This window comes from Hyla sarda, chromosome 6 (genome assembly GCF_029499605.1).
Source record: "Hyla sarda isolate aHylSar1 chromosome 6, aHylSar1.hap1, whole genome shotgun sequence".
NCBI classification, from domain to species: Eukaryota; Metazoa; Chordata; class Amphibia; order Anura; family Hylidae; genus Hyla; species Hyla sarda.
In genome coordinates this window covers 128,164,942-128,183,465 of record NC_079194.1, presented here as the reverse complement: position 1 = coordinate 128,183,465, position 18,524 = coordinate 128,164,942, and the positions used below count along the sequence as shown (strand labels likewise).

General features: G+C 45.9%; 1 protein-coding gene across 1 annotated transcript in view; it reads right to left on the bottom strand.

Annotated features, from left to right (window-relative positions):
- The window catches only part of OXTR (oxytocin receptor), a 75,625-nt gene extending 58,056 nt beyond the window's left edge, over positions 1 to 17,569 (bottom strand). Inside the window, exon 1 of the mRNA XM_056524997.1 lies at positions 16,439 to 17,569. Within this exon, the coding sequence (XP_056380972.1) occupies positions 16,439 to 17,351 (913 nt within the window). The 5' untranslated portion in view covers positions 17,352 to 17,569. The remainder of the gene's footprint in view (positions 1 to 16,438) is intronic.
- Between the last annotated feature and the right edge of the window lie 955 nt (positions 17,570 to 18,524).

The window sequence follows — 18,524 nt, the reverse complement described above, 5'->3', positions numbered from 1 at the left end:
TTTGTGTTGTTACTCGCTAAGTCCCCACTTGTGCTGCTGGTTAGGACGTAAGGGAAGCGTTAATTTTTAACGTAAATTTGTTTTCCCTTAGTCCTAACAGCAGCACACAAATTTCCCGCCCTAAACTTTTTTGTTACTTGTTATTAAGCGAGATGGCCTAGGGGAGGAGGCCTTTTATGGGGGGGCTAATTAATTTAAATTGCTTGGGCGGAATTAAAAATTCCACCGTCCTGCCAGCTTCACAGGGGCAGAACACCCCACTTGTGCTGCTGTTAGGACTAAGGGAAAACAAATTTACGTTAAAAATTAACGCTTACTCCTCCCCTCTTCAAGGAATGTTCATGTGTATTGGTAGATGTGTATAAATAAGGTAGCTTGAACATTCTGCCAACAGTTATTGAAGGTGTAAAGCCACCTGCAGGCCCATACAGGTTTTCAGCCTGTATTTATATTCTGTGCCAGCAAGTGGAGGGAGAATTATCAGACCTTGTGCAAAGGATTGGTAAGCAGTTGCCCGTAGCAACAAGATTCCAGCCATTCATTTTTCAAAAGACTTTATTGCTATAGGCAAGTGCTCCTTTGCACAGGGTTTGATACATTTCCCCAAAGTATATTAGAAAGCTCCAGCTTTAATAACCCTCCTCCCACGTGTCTGATCTGATGCCAGCTCATCGTATTATCTTCTGCGTCACTCACAGAAATCTTCACAAATAATAAAAATGAAGGTTGTGTTTTGTGACTTTATTATTTGCTAGTTTGTACAGGAAACAGCACCGCTCTGTGCAGAACATACGAGTATCTGGACTCTGGACATATTGAAAGAATATTCTATTCTGTTCTCATCAGGGCAATCCCTATTAGAACATGCTGTAATATGAGAATATGCAGCGTATTTTGTGGAGTGTGAAATATACTGTATATACGCTACGTGTGACCCTACCTATAGGGTCTATTCACACGTACAGTATTCTGCGCAGATTTGACCCGCTGGATTTTCTGCTGCAGATTTCAATGTAAACTGAACACAGCTTGAAATCCTGCGCATCAAATCTGCGCAGAATACTGTACGTGTGAATAGACCCTTAAGCAATAAGTGGAAACCACTAATTAGCAGGCAAGCTGCAGCTGACATATCTTTTGGAATAAGGATGCCGGAGAACAAAAGTCTTAGGTTGGGTTCACAACACGTTTTTGTCTCTATTATACTGTTTCTGTTACAGTTTTGTCAACTACACTATTATGTACACCAAAAAAACCTAACAATCAGTTTTTCCAATTTTCTAATAAAAGTCAAAGGGAAAACAGATGATGTTGTATAGTATACAGCAGCATGCCTTTTTAGCCTTTTTTGAGAGTATAAAACATAAGTATAGTTGCATTCACACCATGTTTTGGGCATGCAACAGCCAGATCCAGAAGGAGAATTTAAAACTGGCTGCTGCTGTATCCCCGCCAGACCCGCTGTACTACATTTACTTCAATGGGCCAGACGGAGTTAGATTCTTGGACCATATGAGTTTTTGTTGCTGGACTGGAACCACAGCAGACCATGGTTTTCAGTTCGGCAACAAGAACTCATACAGTCCAAAAATGAGCCAACTGGAGTCACTCTGTCCGGCTCATTGAAATGAATGGCAAGGTGGCAAGGATGCGGCAGCAACCGGTTTTTAAATTCTTCAGCCAGATCTCCCATATGCCCAAATCGTGGTGGGAATGCACTGTTAAATAGAAACAAACAACATTAAAGGGGTATTCTAGGAATTTTCTTTTCTTTGACTATGCTACAGGGGCTGTAAAGTTAGTGTAGTTCATAATATAGCGTCTTTACCTATGTGTGACGGTTTTCTCACAATTCTTCTGTGATTTTCACCCAACTATTTATTTTTAACAGCATACAAAATGACTATTGTCTCGGATTTTTCCCAGGTTGCAATGCGGCCGAGACCTGACTCACTAGTCAGCTGATGACAGGGAGCCGGTTTGCTTCAATGGGTGGAGTGATCGCTTGGTTGGAGAGAGATCAACTGCAACTAATGCAACAGCTGTAGGCACCCCGATTGAAAACCACAGGTCTTTTGTTTCAATGGGAGGGGTGGCTGATGTGTGGGAGGGAGGAAAATGGAATTGTGGGATTTGTAGTCAAAAAAAGAAAAGTCAAACAGGAAATACAAGTTCACAAAAAGCTAGCCACAGTGTTATGATAATTTCATGACATAGACATTTAGCCCCAATACAAGCCCAGATCCTTTCTAAGCATGACCATTACTGCCTGCCAGGTACATACTAAAATCACCTTATGGTGGATAACCCCTTTAAATGGGAACAAAGAGAATCTTACTATATGACAACAAATATCCCTCTTAGGTTTTATAAACTTAGTCTCACTTAGTCTCATGTAGTATCTCCAGACTATGGAAATAAAGTTTAACCCCTTAATACAGAGACATGAAATAGATGCCAGATGTGGCAGAGAATATAGCCAAATATAACCAAAGAGGCAGAGCTGTCTATGGGATTCAGCAGCACAGTTCACACTATGGAAAATTCCGCAGCCGAAGGAATGATCTCAGAATGACATTCTTTCTGGGGTCTGCCTTCTAAAGGGACTGTGCCGTCGGCGTGGTCCTAGCAGACGGAATGTCCGGAAATTACTCAATAAAAACCTAGCCTATGGGTCTATTCAGATGTGGTTTTTACTGTGAATTGATGCAGTTCTACAGGTAAAAAATGTGAGCTCAAAACGACAGCATGAACGTGAACTATTTTGCAAAATGGTTGTAGCTGCACAACAAGAACCACACCCCAACCGCTACATCTCTTCTAAACAAACCGCCATATACAAACACGACAACCAGTCCAGCAATTACCAGGAGGACATTTTCAATATGGTATTTATTATTGCAGTCAGCCGGGGGGGGGGGGGGGGGGGGGATTATATGCTTTGGAGACATTCCACCAAACCACTGACGATAGGGGAAATCATTATCTGATGCACAAATCTCTGATTGATGGATTTCAGTGCAGTGTTATGAGACTGATGACTCTCTGGTTGTCATGGGGACTACAAACACCAGCATGTCACAAGGAGGGGGGGGGGACATGCTTGAACTTATAGCAGTACTGAAAATCTATAACCTCTGGAATGCAGTCGGGTCTACGCAGCAGGGGTTAAATACCCAGCTGCAGACATGTTATTCTTATGGGGGTTTATATCGTAATATCTACACTATATGTTACTGCTATATAAATCTATATAAATGATGGGTTGTCATGATGTATGATCACAGGACCCAGAAAAACAAGCAGATGCCTGATACATTCTTCACAAACCAGAGATAATTCTATACCTGTGTTTTCCAAACAGTGTGTCTCCAGCTGTTGCAAAACAACAACTCACAGCATGCCCGGACAGCCGAAGGCTGTCCGGGCATGCTGGGAGTTGTAGTTTTGCAATAGCTGGAAACACACTGTTTGGAAAACACTGCTATATACCCTACCAGTGGCCTCCAGACTGTTGCTGTCGGAGCATGCTGAGAGTTGTAGTCTGGTAACCACTTGGGAAACATGTCCCACCCATGCTTCCTGTATTTTGTCTCTGCATAGAGGCACACAGGCAATAGCTGCAGGGACAAGACAGCATTTCCCCCCAAAAAAATATACACATTGGGGGAGATTTATCATAACCTGTGTAGAGGAAGAGTGGTGCAGCTGCCCATGGCAACCAATCAGATTGCGTCTTTCATTTTTCACAGGTCTCTTTAAAAATGAAACAAGCAAGCTGATTGGTTGCCATGGGCAACTGCACCACTTTTCCTCTACACAGTTATTGATAAATCTCCCCGATTATCTACATTATATAAAAAGTTTTTGCAAACTTGAATTCACTTGAATTCATATGTCATGAAAAAGCTCACAAGGTATCCCCTAGAAGTCCATGGGAGACGTAAGGCATCCATATATGGTGCTGCGAAGAACCATCGCGGTCATCCACCCTTATTCATGGTCTCAGCCATCCTAAAGGAGATATCTGGGATAGAAAAACTTATCCCCTATCCTAAGGATAGGGGATAAGTGTCTGATCGCGGGGGATGCGACCGCGAGGGCCCCTTACAATCTACCATCCGGCACCTCGGCTCTCCTCCTGAATGGGGTGTGTCGACTACCGCACAAAGCGTTCCCTCATTGCATCTCTATGGGAGATGGAGCGCTGCACTCAGGAATCTCCGGATCTCCCATAGAGCTTCATGCAGTGGTCGCATGCTCCATTTAGAAGGAAAGCCGGGGCGTCGTGCACAAAATCTGACACTTATCCCCTATCCTGATGCAGGCAAACTAATAGTACACCTATGTATTAACCCCTTATACCCCAAAAGCAAGAGAGTAGAATAGCATAACACACAGTTAAAAATAATATACACTGGGAATAAAACAACTCTAACTAGACTGCTTAATAAATATAAATGTACTAGCCGGCCAGGAAACACAGCAGCAATTATAGATTATAGCCACCGGCTTAAATAAAAATAACAAAACCTGGACATCAACTTAAGTCTGCAAGTAAAGAACAACGCAGGGGGAAAAAAAACAACACACTAAGTGCCATTCAATAGTATAACATTAGTTCTCTTTTTAGATTGAGACCATTAGGACGGAGTCCAAAAGTATTCAATATGCCTTTTAATCAACAGGCGGCATAACCAGCCCCCCCCCCCCTCCCCTCTCTATGTGGCTTACCAACACGTTTAATGACGTAGATCAGTGTTTTTCAAACAATAAGTCTCCAGCTATTGCAAAACTACAACTTCCAACATGCTGGGAGTTGTATTTTTGCAACAGCTAGAGGCACACTGTTGAAAAACATTGACATAGATCTTAATTCCCTAATGCCTTGATAATTCTGAATAAAATTTTGTGTTGCTCTGGAATCATTTTTACCTTGCAGGTTCTGTATATTGTTAATGTGTTTTAGCCTCCGTGTGTTGCTCCCCCATCGATGGCACTCGATAATATAAATCAGGTAAGCAAAATTAAAGTGCTGTTGGATATGATAAGTGACTGTATCATGTCCCTATTGGTATAAAACTCAGAATATGTGTTGGGTGACTGTCACGATGCCGGCTGGCAGGTAGTGGATCCTCTGTGCCAGAGAGGGATTGGCGTGGACCGTGCTAGTGGATCGGTTCTAAGTCACTACTGGTTTTCACCAGAGCCCGCCGCAAAGCGGGATGGTCTTGCTGCGGCGGTAGTGACCAGGTCGTATCCACTAGCAACGGCTCAACCTCTCTGACTGCTGAAGATAGGCGCGGTACAAGGGAGTAGACCGAAGCAAGGTCGGACGTAGCAGAAGGTCGGGGCAGGCAGCAAGGATCGTAGTCGGGGGCAACGGCAGGAGGTCTGGAACACAGGCTAGGAACACACAAGGAAACGCTTTCACTGGCACAATGGCAACAAGATCCGGCGAGGGAGTGAAGGGGAAGTGAGGTATAAATAGGGAGTGCACAGGTGAACACACTAATTGGAACCACTGCGCCAATCAGCAGCGCAGTGGGCCTTTAAATCGCAGAGACCCGGCGCGCGCGCGCCCTAGGGAGCGGGGCCGCGCGCGCCGGGACAGGACAGACGGAGAGCGAGTCAGGTACGGGAGCCGGGATGCGCATCGCGAGCGGGCGCTACCCGCATCGCGAATCGCATCCCGGCTGGAGACGGTATCGCAGCGCACCGGGTCAGTGGAGCTGCCCGGAGCGCTGCGGTAGCGAGAGAGAAGCGAGCGCTCCGGGGAGGAGCGGGGACCCGGAGCGCTCGGCGTAACAGTACCCCCCCCCTTGGGTCTCCCCCTCTTCTTAGAGCCTGAGAACCTGAGGAGCAGACTTTTGTCTAGGATGTTGTCCTCAGGTTCCCAGGATCTCTCTTCAGGTCCACAGCCCTCCCAATCCACCAAAAAGAACCTTTTTCCTCTGACCGTCTTGGAGGCCAGTATCTCTTTCACTGAGAAGACGTCAGAAGAACTGGAGACAGGAGTGGGAGAAACTAATTTGGGAGAGAAACGGTTGATGATGAGTGGTTTAAGAAGAGAGACATGAAAGGCATTAGGAATACGGAGAGAAGGAGGAAGAAGAAGTTTGTAAGAGACAGGATTAATTTGGCACAAGACTTTGAAAGGACCAAGATAGCGTGGACCCAGTTTGTAACTGGGGACACGAAAGCGGACATATTTAGCGGAGAGCCATACCTTGTCTCCGGGAGCAAAAATGGGGGGAGCTCTTCTTTTCTTATCGGCAAACTTTTTCATGCGAGATGAAGCCTGTAAAAGAGAATCTTGGGTCTCTTTCCATATGGTGGAAAGATCACGAGTCACTTCATCTACAGCGGGCAAACCAGAGGGCAAGGGAGTAGGGAGGGGGGGAAGAGGGTGACGGCCGTACACCACGAAAAATGGGGATTTGGAGGAAGATTCAGAGACTCTAAAGTTATACGAGAATTCGGCCCATGGTAGAAGATCTGCCCAATCATCCTGGCGGGAGGAAACAAAATGTCGTAAATAATCACCCAAGACCTGGTTAATTCTTTCTACTTGTCCATTGGATTGAGGATGATATGCAGAAGAAAAGTTTAATTTAATCTTGAGTTGTTTACAGAGAGCCCTCCAGAATTTTGACACGAATTGGACGCCTCTATCCGAGACTATCTGTGTGGGCAACCCGTGAAGACGAAAAATGTGTACAAAAAATTGTTTAGCCAACTGAGGCGCTGAAGGAAGACCAGGAAGAGGGATGAAATGTGCCATCTTGGAGAATCGATCAACGACCACCCAAACAACAGTGTTGCCACGGGATGGGGGTAGGTCTGTAATAAAATCCATACCAATCAGAGACCAAGGCTGTTCGGGGACAGGCAGAGGATGAAGAAAACCAGCGGGCTTCTGGCGAGGAGTCTTATCCCGGGCACAGACAGTGCAGGCTCGCACAAAGTCCACGACATCCGTCTCCAGAGTCGGCCACCAATAGAAGCGAGAGATGAGTTGCACAGATTTCTTGATGCCTGCATGACCTGCGAGATGGGAGGAGTGACCCCATTTGAGGATTCCGAGGCGTTGGCGTGGAGAGACGAAGGTCTTTCCTGGAGGAGTTTGCCTGATGGAGGCTGGAGAAGTGGAAATCAGGCAGTCAGGAGGAATGATGTGTTGCGGAGAGAGTTCAACTTCCGAGGCATCCGAGGAACGAGAGAGAGCATCGGCCCTAATGTTCTTATCGGCAGGCCGAAAGTGAATTTCAAAATTAAATCGGGCAAAGAACAGAGACCACCTGGCCTGGCGAGGATTCAGCCGTTGGGCAGACTGGAGATAGGAGAGGTTCTTGTGATCGGTGTAAATAATAACTGGAAATCTTGATCCCTCCAGCAGATGCCTCCATTCCTCAAGTGCTAATTTAATGGCTAGAAGCTCTCGATCCCCGATGGAGTAGTTCCTCTCCGCCGGAGAGAAGGTCCTAGAAAAAAAACCACAAGTAACAGCATGCCCGGAAGAATTTTTTTGTAGAAGGACCGCTCCAGCTCCTACAGAGGAGGCATCAACCTCCAATAGGAAGGGTTTAGATGGGTCAGGTCTGGAGAGCACGGGAGCCGAAGAAAAGGCAGACTTGAGCCGTTTAAAGGCGTCTTCCGCTTGAGGAGGCCAAGACTTGGGATTGGCATTTTTTTTGGTTAAAGCCACGATAGGGGCCACAACGGTAGAAAAATGTGGAATAAATTGCCTGTAATAATTGGCGAACCCCAAAAAACGTTGGATAGCACGGAGTCCGGAGGGGCGTGGCCAATCTAAGACGGCAGAGAGTTTGTCTGGATCCATTTGTAGTCCCTGGCCAGAGACCAAGTATCCTAGGAAAGGAAGAGATTGGCATTCAAACAGACATTTCTCTATCTTGGCATAAAGTTGATTGTCACGAAGTCTCTGAAGAACCATACGGACATGCTGGCGGTGTTCTTCTAGATTGGCAGAAAAAATCAGGATATCGTCCAGATATACAACAACACAGGAGTATAAGAGATCACGAAAAATTTCATTAACAAAGTCTTGGAAGACGGCAGGGGCGTTGCACAGGCCAAAGGGCATGACCAGATACTCAAAGTGTCCATCTCTAGTGTTAAATGCCGTTTTCCATTCATCCCCCTCTCTGATGCGGATGAGATTATAAGCACCTCTTAAGTCCAGTTTGGTAAAGATGTGGGCACCTTGGAGGCGATCAAAGAGTTCAGAGATGAGGGGTAGGGGGTAGCGGTTCTTTACCGTGATTTTATTAAGACCGCGGTAGTCAATGCAAGGACGTAGAGAGCCATCTTTTTTGGACACAAAGAAAAATCCGGCTCCGGCAGGAGAGGAGGATTTACGGATAAAGCCTTTTTTTAAATTTTCCTGGATGTACTCCGACATAGCAAGAGTCTCTGGGGCGGACAGAGGATAGATTCTGCCCCGGGGTGGAGTAGTGCCCGGGAGGAGGTCAATAGGACAATCATAAGGCCTGTGAGGAGGTAGAGTCTCAGCTTGTTTTTTGCAAAAAACATCCGCAAAGTCCATATAGGCCTTAGGGAGACCGGTTACAGGGGGAACCACAGAGTCACGGCAAGGGGTACTGGGAACCGGTTTTAGGCAGTCCTTGAAACAAGAGGGCCCCCAACTCTTGATCTCCCCAGAGGACCAATCCAGGGTTGGGGAATGGAGTTGAAGCCAGGGTAGTCCAAGGAGGATTTCGGAAGTGCAATTGGGGAGGACCAAAAATTCAATCTTCTCGTGATGAGGTCCGATGCACATTAGAAGGGGCTCCGTGCGGAAACGTATGGTACAGTCCAATCTTTCATTGTTTACACAATTGATGTAGAGGGGTCTGGCGAGACTGATCACTGGGATGTTGAACCTGTTGACGAGAGAGGCCAAAATAAAATTTCCTGCAGATCCGGAATCCAAGAAGGCCATAGTAGAGAAGGAGAAGGCAGAGGCAGATATCCGCACAGGCACAGTAAGACGTGGAGAAGCAGAGTAGACATCAAGGACTGTCTCACCTTTGTGCGGAGTCAGCGTACGTCTTTCCAGGCGGGGAGGACGGATAGGACAATCCTTCAGGAAGTGTTCGGTACTGGCACAGTACAGGCAGAGATTCTCCATGCGGCGTCGTGTCCTCTCTTGAGGTGTCAGGCGAGACCGGTCGACCTGCATAGCCTCCACGGCGGGAGGCACAGGAACGGATTGCAGGGGACCAGAGGAGAGAGGAGCCGGGGAGAAAAAACGCCTTGTGCGAACAAAGTCCATATCCTGGCGGAGCTCCCGACGCCTTTCGGAAAAACGCATGTCAATGCGAGTGGCAAGATGGATGAGTTCATGTAGGTTAGCAGGGATTTCTCGTGCGGCCAGAACATCTTTAATGTTGCTGGATAGGCCTTTTTTAAAGGTCGCGCAGAGGGCCTCATTATTCCAGGATAATTCTGAAGCAAGAGTACGGAATTGTACGGCGTACTCGCCAACGGAAGAATTACCCTGGACCAGGTTCAACAGGGCAGTCTCAGCAGAAGAGGCTCGGGCAGGTTCCTCAAAGACACTTCGAATTTCCGAGAAGAAGGAGTGTATAGAGGCAGTGACGGGGTCATTGCGGTCCCAGAGCGGTGTGGCCCATGACAGATCTTTTCCAGACAGAAGGCTGACTACGAAAGCCACCTTAGACCTTTCAGTAGGAAACTGGTCCGACATCATCTCCAAGTGCAGGGAACATTGGGAAAGAAAGCCACGGCAGAATTTAGAGTCCCCATCAAATTTATCCGGCAAGGATAGTCGTAGACCAGAAGCGGCCACTCGCTGCGGAGGAGGTGCAGGAGCTGGCGGAGGAGATGATTGCTGAAGCTGTGGTAGTAGCTGCTGTAGCATCACGGTCAGTTGAGACAGCTGTTGGCCTTGTTGCGCTATCTGTTGTGACTGCTGGGCGACCAACGTGGTGAGGTCGGCGACAACTGGCAGAGGAACTTCAGCGGGATCCATGGCCGGATCTACTGTCACGATGCCGGCTGGCAGGTAGTGGATCCTCTGTGCCAGAGAGGGATTGGCGTGGACCGTGCTAGTGGATCGGTTCTAAGTCACTACTGGTTTTCACCAGAGCCCGCCGCAAAGCGGGATGGTCTTGCTGCGGCGGTAGTGACCAGGTCGTATCCACTAGCAACGGCTCAACCTCTCTGACTGCTGAAGATAGGCGCGGTACAAGGGAGTAGACGGAAGCAAGGTCGGACGTAGCAGAAGGTCGGGGCAGGCAGCAAGGATCGTAGTCGGGGGCAACGGCAGGAGGTCTGGAACACAGGCTAGGAACACACAAGGAAACGCTTTCACTGGCACAATGGCAACAAGATCCGGCGAGGGAGTGAAGGGGAAGTGAGGTATAAATAGGGAGTGCACAGGTGAACACACTAATTGGAACCACTGCGCCAATCAGCGGCGCAGTGGGCCTTTAAATCGCAGAGACCCGGCGCGCGCGCGCCCTAGGGAGCGGGGCCGCGCGCGCCGGGACAGGACAGACGGAGAGCGAGTCAGGTACGGGAGCCGGGATGCGCATCGCGAGCGGGCGCTACCCGCATCGCGAATCGCATCCCGGCTGGAGACGGTATCGCAGCGCACCGGGTCAGTGGAGCTGCCCGGAGCGCTGCGGTAGCGAGAGAGAAGCGAGCGCTCCGGGGAGGAGCGGGGACCCGGAGCGCTCGGCGTAACAGTGACAAAAAAATGTTGTGTTACCCACTGTCGGTTTACAGGGTGTGGCGGTGGCTATGACCTGACAAGATATACCTTGCAACGAAAGATCCAAAAACTACACAGTTTTAAGACTTCCAAGCAAGTAGAAGTTTAAGGATGACGCACTCACCACATACTTCTTAATAGAAATCCTGGCTTTATTCGGCACAACACAGGATCACAGCAGTGGGAAGGACGGACACACAGGAAGCAACGGTGGAACAGGTGAGGCAGGGGACATACAGGGAGGGTGGCAAAAAGTTTCGCACACAGTGGTGCTTCCTCTGGCCCGCACTGACGTAACACATCAAGGTGTAGTTTATATGGAGTAACCTGATGGGCGTTACTATAGAAACAGTAAACAAGTGCAGAAAACTCTGGTGCAACAAATACAATATAAAATCATAAAAACATCCCCATAATGATCATAGCGAGTGAGGTTCAGTGGAAAAAGGCACCAAACTCATTTTTATCATTTAATTCCAAAGGACCGAGCGCATTGGCTCTAATAATCCAACGGGCTTCCTTCTCCATGAGTAAACAGTGTCTGTCCCCACCTCTTAAAAGGAACATCAACTTTTTCAGTGCCGGCAAATTTTATACAGGACACATCATTATCCCCTTAAGGACTCAGAGCGTTCCTGTACGTCCTGAGTCCGCTCCCGTCCATAGCGGTCGGGCCCGGCCTCTAACAACAGCCGTGGCTAATAGCGCACGGCACTGATCAGGGTGCTGCATGCTATTAACCCTTTGGAAGCGGCATTTAAAGCTGAATGCTGCGTCTAAAGTTAAAGTAAAACGTTGCCGGTTAGCCAAGGGGGCTGTTCGGGATCGCCGCAGTGACCCGAACAGCTGTAGGCCAGCAGGAGGGTCCCCTTACCTGCCCCCTGGTGTCCGATCGCCGAATGACTGCTCAGTGCCTGAGATCCAGGCATGAGCAGTCAAGCGGCAGAATCATTCTAAAATTATAAAAATATATCGTTAATTAAACCACACGGTCAATGGTGTGCACGCAAAAAAAATCCAAAGTCCAAAAATGCGTATTTTTGGTCACTTTTTACATCATGAAAAAATGTATAAAAAGCGATCAAAAAGCCAGATCAATACAAAAATGGTACCGCTAAAAACTTCAGATCATGGCACAAAAAATTAGCCCTCATACAGCCCCGTACATGGAAAAATAAAAAACATATAGGGGTCAGAAGATGTAGTACAAAATCAAACCTATATAAGTAGGGTATCATTTTACCATATGGACCTACAGAATAAAGGTAATGTGTCATTTTTTTACTGAAAAATGTACTGCATAGAAACGGAAGCCCTTTAAATTTACAAAATTGCGTTTTTTCTTAAATTTTGTCGCACAATGATTTTTTTTCTGTTTCACCGTAGAGTTGTGGGTAAAATGACTGGTGTTATTACAAAGTAGAATTGGTGGCGCAAAAAATAAGCCATAATATGGATTTTTAGGTGCAAAATTAGAAAACGAAAGTGCAAAAATTGAAAAACGCTCAGTTCTTAAGGGGTTATTATGTGAGTCATGTATATGGGCTTGTTTTTTAGGGAAGCATTGGAATTTGTCCTAAAAAGAATGCATTTCAATACAACAACAAGTGGTTTAGACAATGTCAAGGGGCCGCAATGGGGACCCCGGTCTCCTGCGTTTACGCCAATGTATTCTTGGCCATGTTTGAAAGCAGATTCGTCTTCACCTCCAATAACCCCTACGTAAAACACATAACATTTTATCTTTCTTTCGTTGATGATATTTTTGTTGTTTGGGAGGGAAGTGAAGACGAATTTGCTCAGTTTGTAAACTATCTTAAAACGGTAAATGACGTAAACATGATGTTTACACATCAGTTTGGAGGAAAGCAATTAGAATTTTTAAATGTCCAAATTTTGGCCACAGAAGAAACACTAGGTACCACCACATTACGTAAGAGCACCTCCCACAATACCTTTTTCCATTTTCAAAGTTCACACCCAATTCACACCAATTTGTCCGGATCAAACACATTAACAGTAGATACCTTGAGGAGGCTAAAGATTTAACCAGCCGCCTGTTAGCATGGGGATATCCCAATAAAATAGCATCTAAAGCCTTTGAAAAAGTACAGCAAAAAACTAGACAGGAATTATTAAGTCCTAAACCCAAAAAGAGAGAGAATACTGATCAAAGGTTTATGTTTTTGTTCAAAAACTTCCCCATGAACCATGTAATCAGTAATATCATTAAAAATAATTGGTTACAAGAGGATACAGATTTCAAGGTTCTTACAGCATCAAAACTGATAGTCACACAAAAACGTAATCAGACTCTGAATTCCCTCCTAAAAACTTTTAAAAATCAAAGCATAAAAAAACAGAACAGTTGATAGTGTTCCGAAAGGAAACTTTAAATGCCATAATTGTTTTATTTGTAATCAAAATCTGGCAAAAAGTTGGTTCAGGTTAGAGAATTATTCTTTAACAGTGAGAGAATGAATTACCTGCCAAACTACATTTGTAGTATATGGTTTAATCTGTCCATGTGGACACTATCATATCGGTAAGACAAAAAGAAAACTCCTGGTTCACGTAAAAGAGCATTTTCGCTCTGTCCGCAAGGGGTCACAGTCACAATCACAGTTTATAGCCCATATCCGTGACTCACATAATAATGATGTGTCCTGTATAAAATTTGCCGCCATTGAAAAAGTTGATGTTCCTATAAGTGGTGGAGACAGACAACCCTTATTCATGGAGCAGGAAGCCTGTTGGATTATTAGAGCAAATGCACTCGGTCCCTTGGGATTAAATGAAAAAAGTGAGTTTCTCCACTGAGCCTCACTCGCTATAATCATTATGGTGATGTTTTTATGGTTTTATGTTGTATCTGTTGCACCAGAGTTTGCTGCACTTGTTTACTGTTTCTATAATAACGCCCGTAAGGTTACTCCATATAAACTACACCTTGACGTGTTACGTCAGTGCAAGCCAGAGGAAGCACCACTGTGTGCGAAACTTGTTGCCACCCCCCTGCCTCACCTGTTCCACCGTTGCGCCTTGTGTGTCCGTCCTTCCCACTGCTGTGATCCTGTGTTGTGCCAAATAAAGCCTGGATTTCTATTGAGAAGTACGTAGTGAGTGAATTATCCTTAAACTTCTATTTACTTGGATATTTACCTGAACTCTACCTATTGGATGAGAGCACCTTCTCTACTCACATAAATTATGGAGCCAGTGTACACTAGTTACTAGCGGTGCCAGAATTTTTCCTTGTTCCTTGGTGAGAGTTTTAAGACTTACATTATGGGTAACACAGAGATTGAAATGGTTGGCACTAAAATATTTAAGAAGTAATGGTACTGGAGAGGCGTCCCCATGCCATAGTAACAAGAGATCATCTATGTAGCTCCCATACCATCATAGCCTCCATTTATATGGTGGGAGCATTCCTAGTGTATATGCTAAACAGAGGGGAACATTTTTAAAGGGTACTGCACTCATTTTATTATTATTATTATTATTATTATTTATTTTTTCAGTTTGCCCAGGCTGTAAAAAGAACAATAAATAAACGCTAACTTACCAGTGTGCAGATATCACCCTCCCGTTTTCTGGGCCCTGGTCTTCTACTGCATTCTGGGGCCCAACAGTTCACATTGCACTGAGCTTTTGGCCAGCTTCAGTTTTGTCCCGCCACGGCTGGTGATATGCTGAGTGGCAGTGTCATGTAACAGGCCCTGGCACCAGAAAGGAGGCTGTGCCCAGGGAGGTTACAGTACACTGCCGCTCAGCCTATCACAGGCTGAGACGGGACCTCTCAGGCCCCAGAATGCGGAAGAATACCGGGGCCCAGAAGACAGGAGAGCAATATCTGTATACCGTGGGAGGAGTGGTAGGTTAGTGGAGTACCCCTTTAATATGAACCCAGTGGAATACCCCTTTAATCTGAACCCAACCTTAGAAATCACATAGTCAGTCAAAGGTTTAGACAATCCTCTGTGAACTAAATGTCCAAAGAGAAGACAGATACCTGGCACTGGTTATGGAGGAGGCTATCAATCACATGTAGGTGAGTAGTTAAGCAGAGCGGTATGATCCAATCAATGTGCATTGCACATATGAAAATAACTTCTAGTATGATGTGTAGGAAGAAAGAAATGAAATCTGGAGCACTCACCCAATTATCTTAACAGTCAGTACTTTATTGATAGAAATCCATAAAGGTAAAATCTGTAAAAAAAAAGTACATGCTGGGGAGCGGAGGCAGTAGTGTGCACCGGGCGTCAGCTACCGTTTCACGCACAGAGGCATGTCATCAGACCCATCGGTGATTTTACCTCTGTGGATTTCTATCAATAAAGTACTGACTGTCAAGATAATTGGGTGAGTGCTCCAGATTTCATTTCTTTGTTCCTACACCTCTGTGAACTAAGGCTAGGGTCGCACAGCCATTGTGCTCCGACCTGGTTAGGGTCTGTTCAGCTTTCTTTTTCTTTTTTCTTTTTTTGTGCCTTACAAACCCTATACAGGTTGGTGCACAACTGACATCACCGGATCCCAACGGATCCCATTGACTTAAATTGGGTCCGTCTGGTGTCCAGCAACTTACAGAAGATGAACAGTGAAAAAAATAGGACATACACTATTTTCTTTTCTTCGCTCATTGCCCGACAGAGCTCCCTAGCAGAGCATAAACTATTTACCAGCACTAATACATTCTGGTCCACTTTCAGGACAGGAAAACATTTGTGTTGCGGATTGTAGAATGGACTATACTAGATACAACTGTAACAAACCCTCAGCTGTGACAATATTATACTCTTGTGTATGAACGAGAGATTTCCTTTTTAAGCAGAGATCTTGAATTTGTAATGAACTCAACCTGTTAAAAGTCTGTTGGAGAGTTACAGAACTCTTCATTGCACAAGGCTTACTGGAAACCTGCCTTGAACAACTGCAAGAGCAATACAGACACCACGTAGCAGGAAGACAGAGAAGACCCAAAGTGTAACTTGTAAGACTGAAATTGTGCATTGTCAATGTCTACAACAGCAAGCTAAAACCTGGGGCTCTCCAGCTGCCGAAAACTACAACTCAAAGCATGCATGGAAAGCCTTCAGCACTCTGGGCATGTTGGGAGTTGTAGTTATGAAACAGCTGGAGAGCCCCAGGTTGGGAAAATGCTGGTCTTCAAGAACAGTACACATAGGCAACAACCAGAGGAAGGACTAAGATACCTGGACAGCTATGAAACCAGCCATTTGCAACTTATCTGCAAGCTATGTTTCAGATTTTGTAGCCGATTTAGTTGTGGCTTTCATCTTTTGCTCTGTTGCAAACATCTGCAACCTATCACACAAGCTGTTGTACAAATTTCTAACATTGTTTACAAATTTCAAATGCATCTGTAAAAATAATGATGTAGGCATATATTGGAAAATAAAACATTTACACATCAACGGGCACAAACACAATAGTGCGCAGTCAATATAAACAGCAGGCAGCTCTAAAAAGGACACAGGAGTCCAGACCGGGAGAACATTGAAGAGGAAAGTGAGAACCATCCTAGACAGAGGTGCAGTGGAGAAACAATACGATATTCTCAGAGGGAGGTTTGTGGAAAGTGCACAATATTATAGCAGATTTCTGCGCCAAGGTTCTATCAATCTACTGTCATGTGGAACCTCTTACCTTCTTTAGGGGGATTGGGGTCCCACACTGACCACATCTGGACGAAAAAGAATGGGGTCCAGCAGGCAATATAAGCCAGCACTATGATGAAGGTCATCTTTACAGTCCGGATTTTAGCCTTGGAGATAAGCCTGACACTGCTGACCCTGGACAGGGTGGCTCTTCTGCTGGTGCTCAGTCTAAGATTGCTCTCGCACACAGTCTTCAGACGGATGTTTTGCCAGATCTTGTAGCTAATAAGCCCATAGCAGATGCTGAGGATCAGCACCGGGATAATGTACACAGACAGGGTTATCCATGTGATATAAGCTTTAGGTCCCCAGGGCAGGATAAAGTCAGCTCTGCAATCATAAACCCCATTTCCCACCTCTTTAAGGGAGAAGATAGCAGTTTGGGGGATGCTAAGAAGAAAGCTGAGGATCCAAGTAAAGAGGACATAGACACGGTCTGATCTCCTATGCAGAGACCTCAAGGGCTGACAGATAGCCAAGCATCTGTCTAGGGACATGAGCAGGAGCATATAGGTAGAAGCAAACATCCCTACTACCTGCAAGTAAGTGACCAACCTGCAAACAAAGTCTGGAGCATAGAACCTGAAGGTGATGTCCCAGATGAGTTGCGGAAGCACCTGGAACACTGCGACCACCAAATCTGCAATACTCAGGTGCTTCATGAAGAAGTACATACGGGAATGCTTGTGTCTATTAATGTAAATCCCCAAAAGTACACAGATGTTTCCAGCCAAGGCTAGGAAGAGGATGAGGGCCAGCACAGTCACTTCCACCTTTGCTACTTCTTCATTCCTTTTCAGGGGGTCCCTAGTGTTGTTGAAGCTTTGATTCCGGTTCTCCTGGCTGGAGTTTAACCATGAGGTGTTTTGCAGCCCGGAGCAGTCTGTATTAAGGCACTCCATCTCCAGGTGTAGTGATTCAGCTATACAAATCTACTAAATGTTCCTAAATTTACATCATCCCTTGAAGGAGAACATGCCCCTTGGCTCCTGAGGACCCTCCAACCTCTGGGTCACTCCAGACAGGTGACGGATCTGCTGCTTGCAACCTTCTGGATGCTTTCCTACTCTCTTGAAGATGAGGTGAAGAGGTGGTCTTTGCCAGCCCCTCCTTCCCCCCAGGACATACAGACACCCCCACCCCCTCCCCTGGACAATTATCAGAAAACAAACATGTGCAACCTCTTGTAGTGTATAAAAGCAATAGACTAGGAGAATCCCCAGCAGGTTCCATCCACAGGACTACTTCCAGGAGATGCAGCTCTTTGTATGTTTCAAAGCAAATTGTCCAAAATGTTGAACCTAACCTCCAGGTCAGCTGGTCAGGAGGACCACCACCCTCTGTGCAATATCCAGATAAATGGCTCAGTCCATTCTACACACTGAAGAAAAGTAGTCACCCACACAGGCCCCAGCTCCAGTCTATGAGATTCCTCACCTCTGTGAGACAGCTCTGTCCACAACTCCTCCTTGAACAGGTTCAGTGTCGCTCAGGAGCCTCCTCTCCAATAACCCTTCACATCTTGCAGACTGAGGAGAATGAGCAGCAGGGAAAGATGGAACAGCCCGCAGTCTCCGCCACATTAGGAGTAACGTATACTCTGCCAGGCCTGCACTACTCCCGGGTGACCTCTAGATGGAGGTGCAGGACATGGATCTTTATATGCTGCTGGAATGTGTCTGAATGGATGCGGAACCTCTGGGATTGTGGATGTTATACTACAAGGTAACAGATTATTCACACATTACAGGCGGCACTAGAAGCTGAGAAATGCCAACAACTTGAGGCAGACAGCTTATTTCTCTGCTGGTGGAAATAAAACCCATAAGGTCGTTGGTTAAAGGGGTTATCCAGCATAAAGTGATTTTAGTATGTACCTGGCAGATAGTAATGGACATGCTTAGGAAGGATCTGCGCTTGTCTTGGGGCTAAATGGCTATGTTGTGAGATTACCATAACACTGTGGCTAGCTTTTTGTGAACTGCTACTTCTTGTTTGACTTTTCTTTTTTTTGACTACAAATCCCACAATTCCGTTTCCTCCGTCCCACACATCAGCCATTGAAACATAAATGA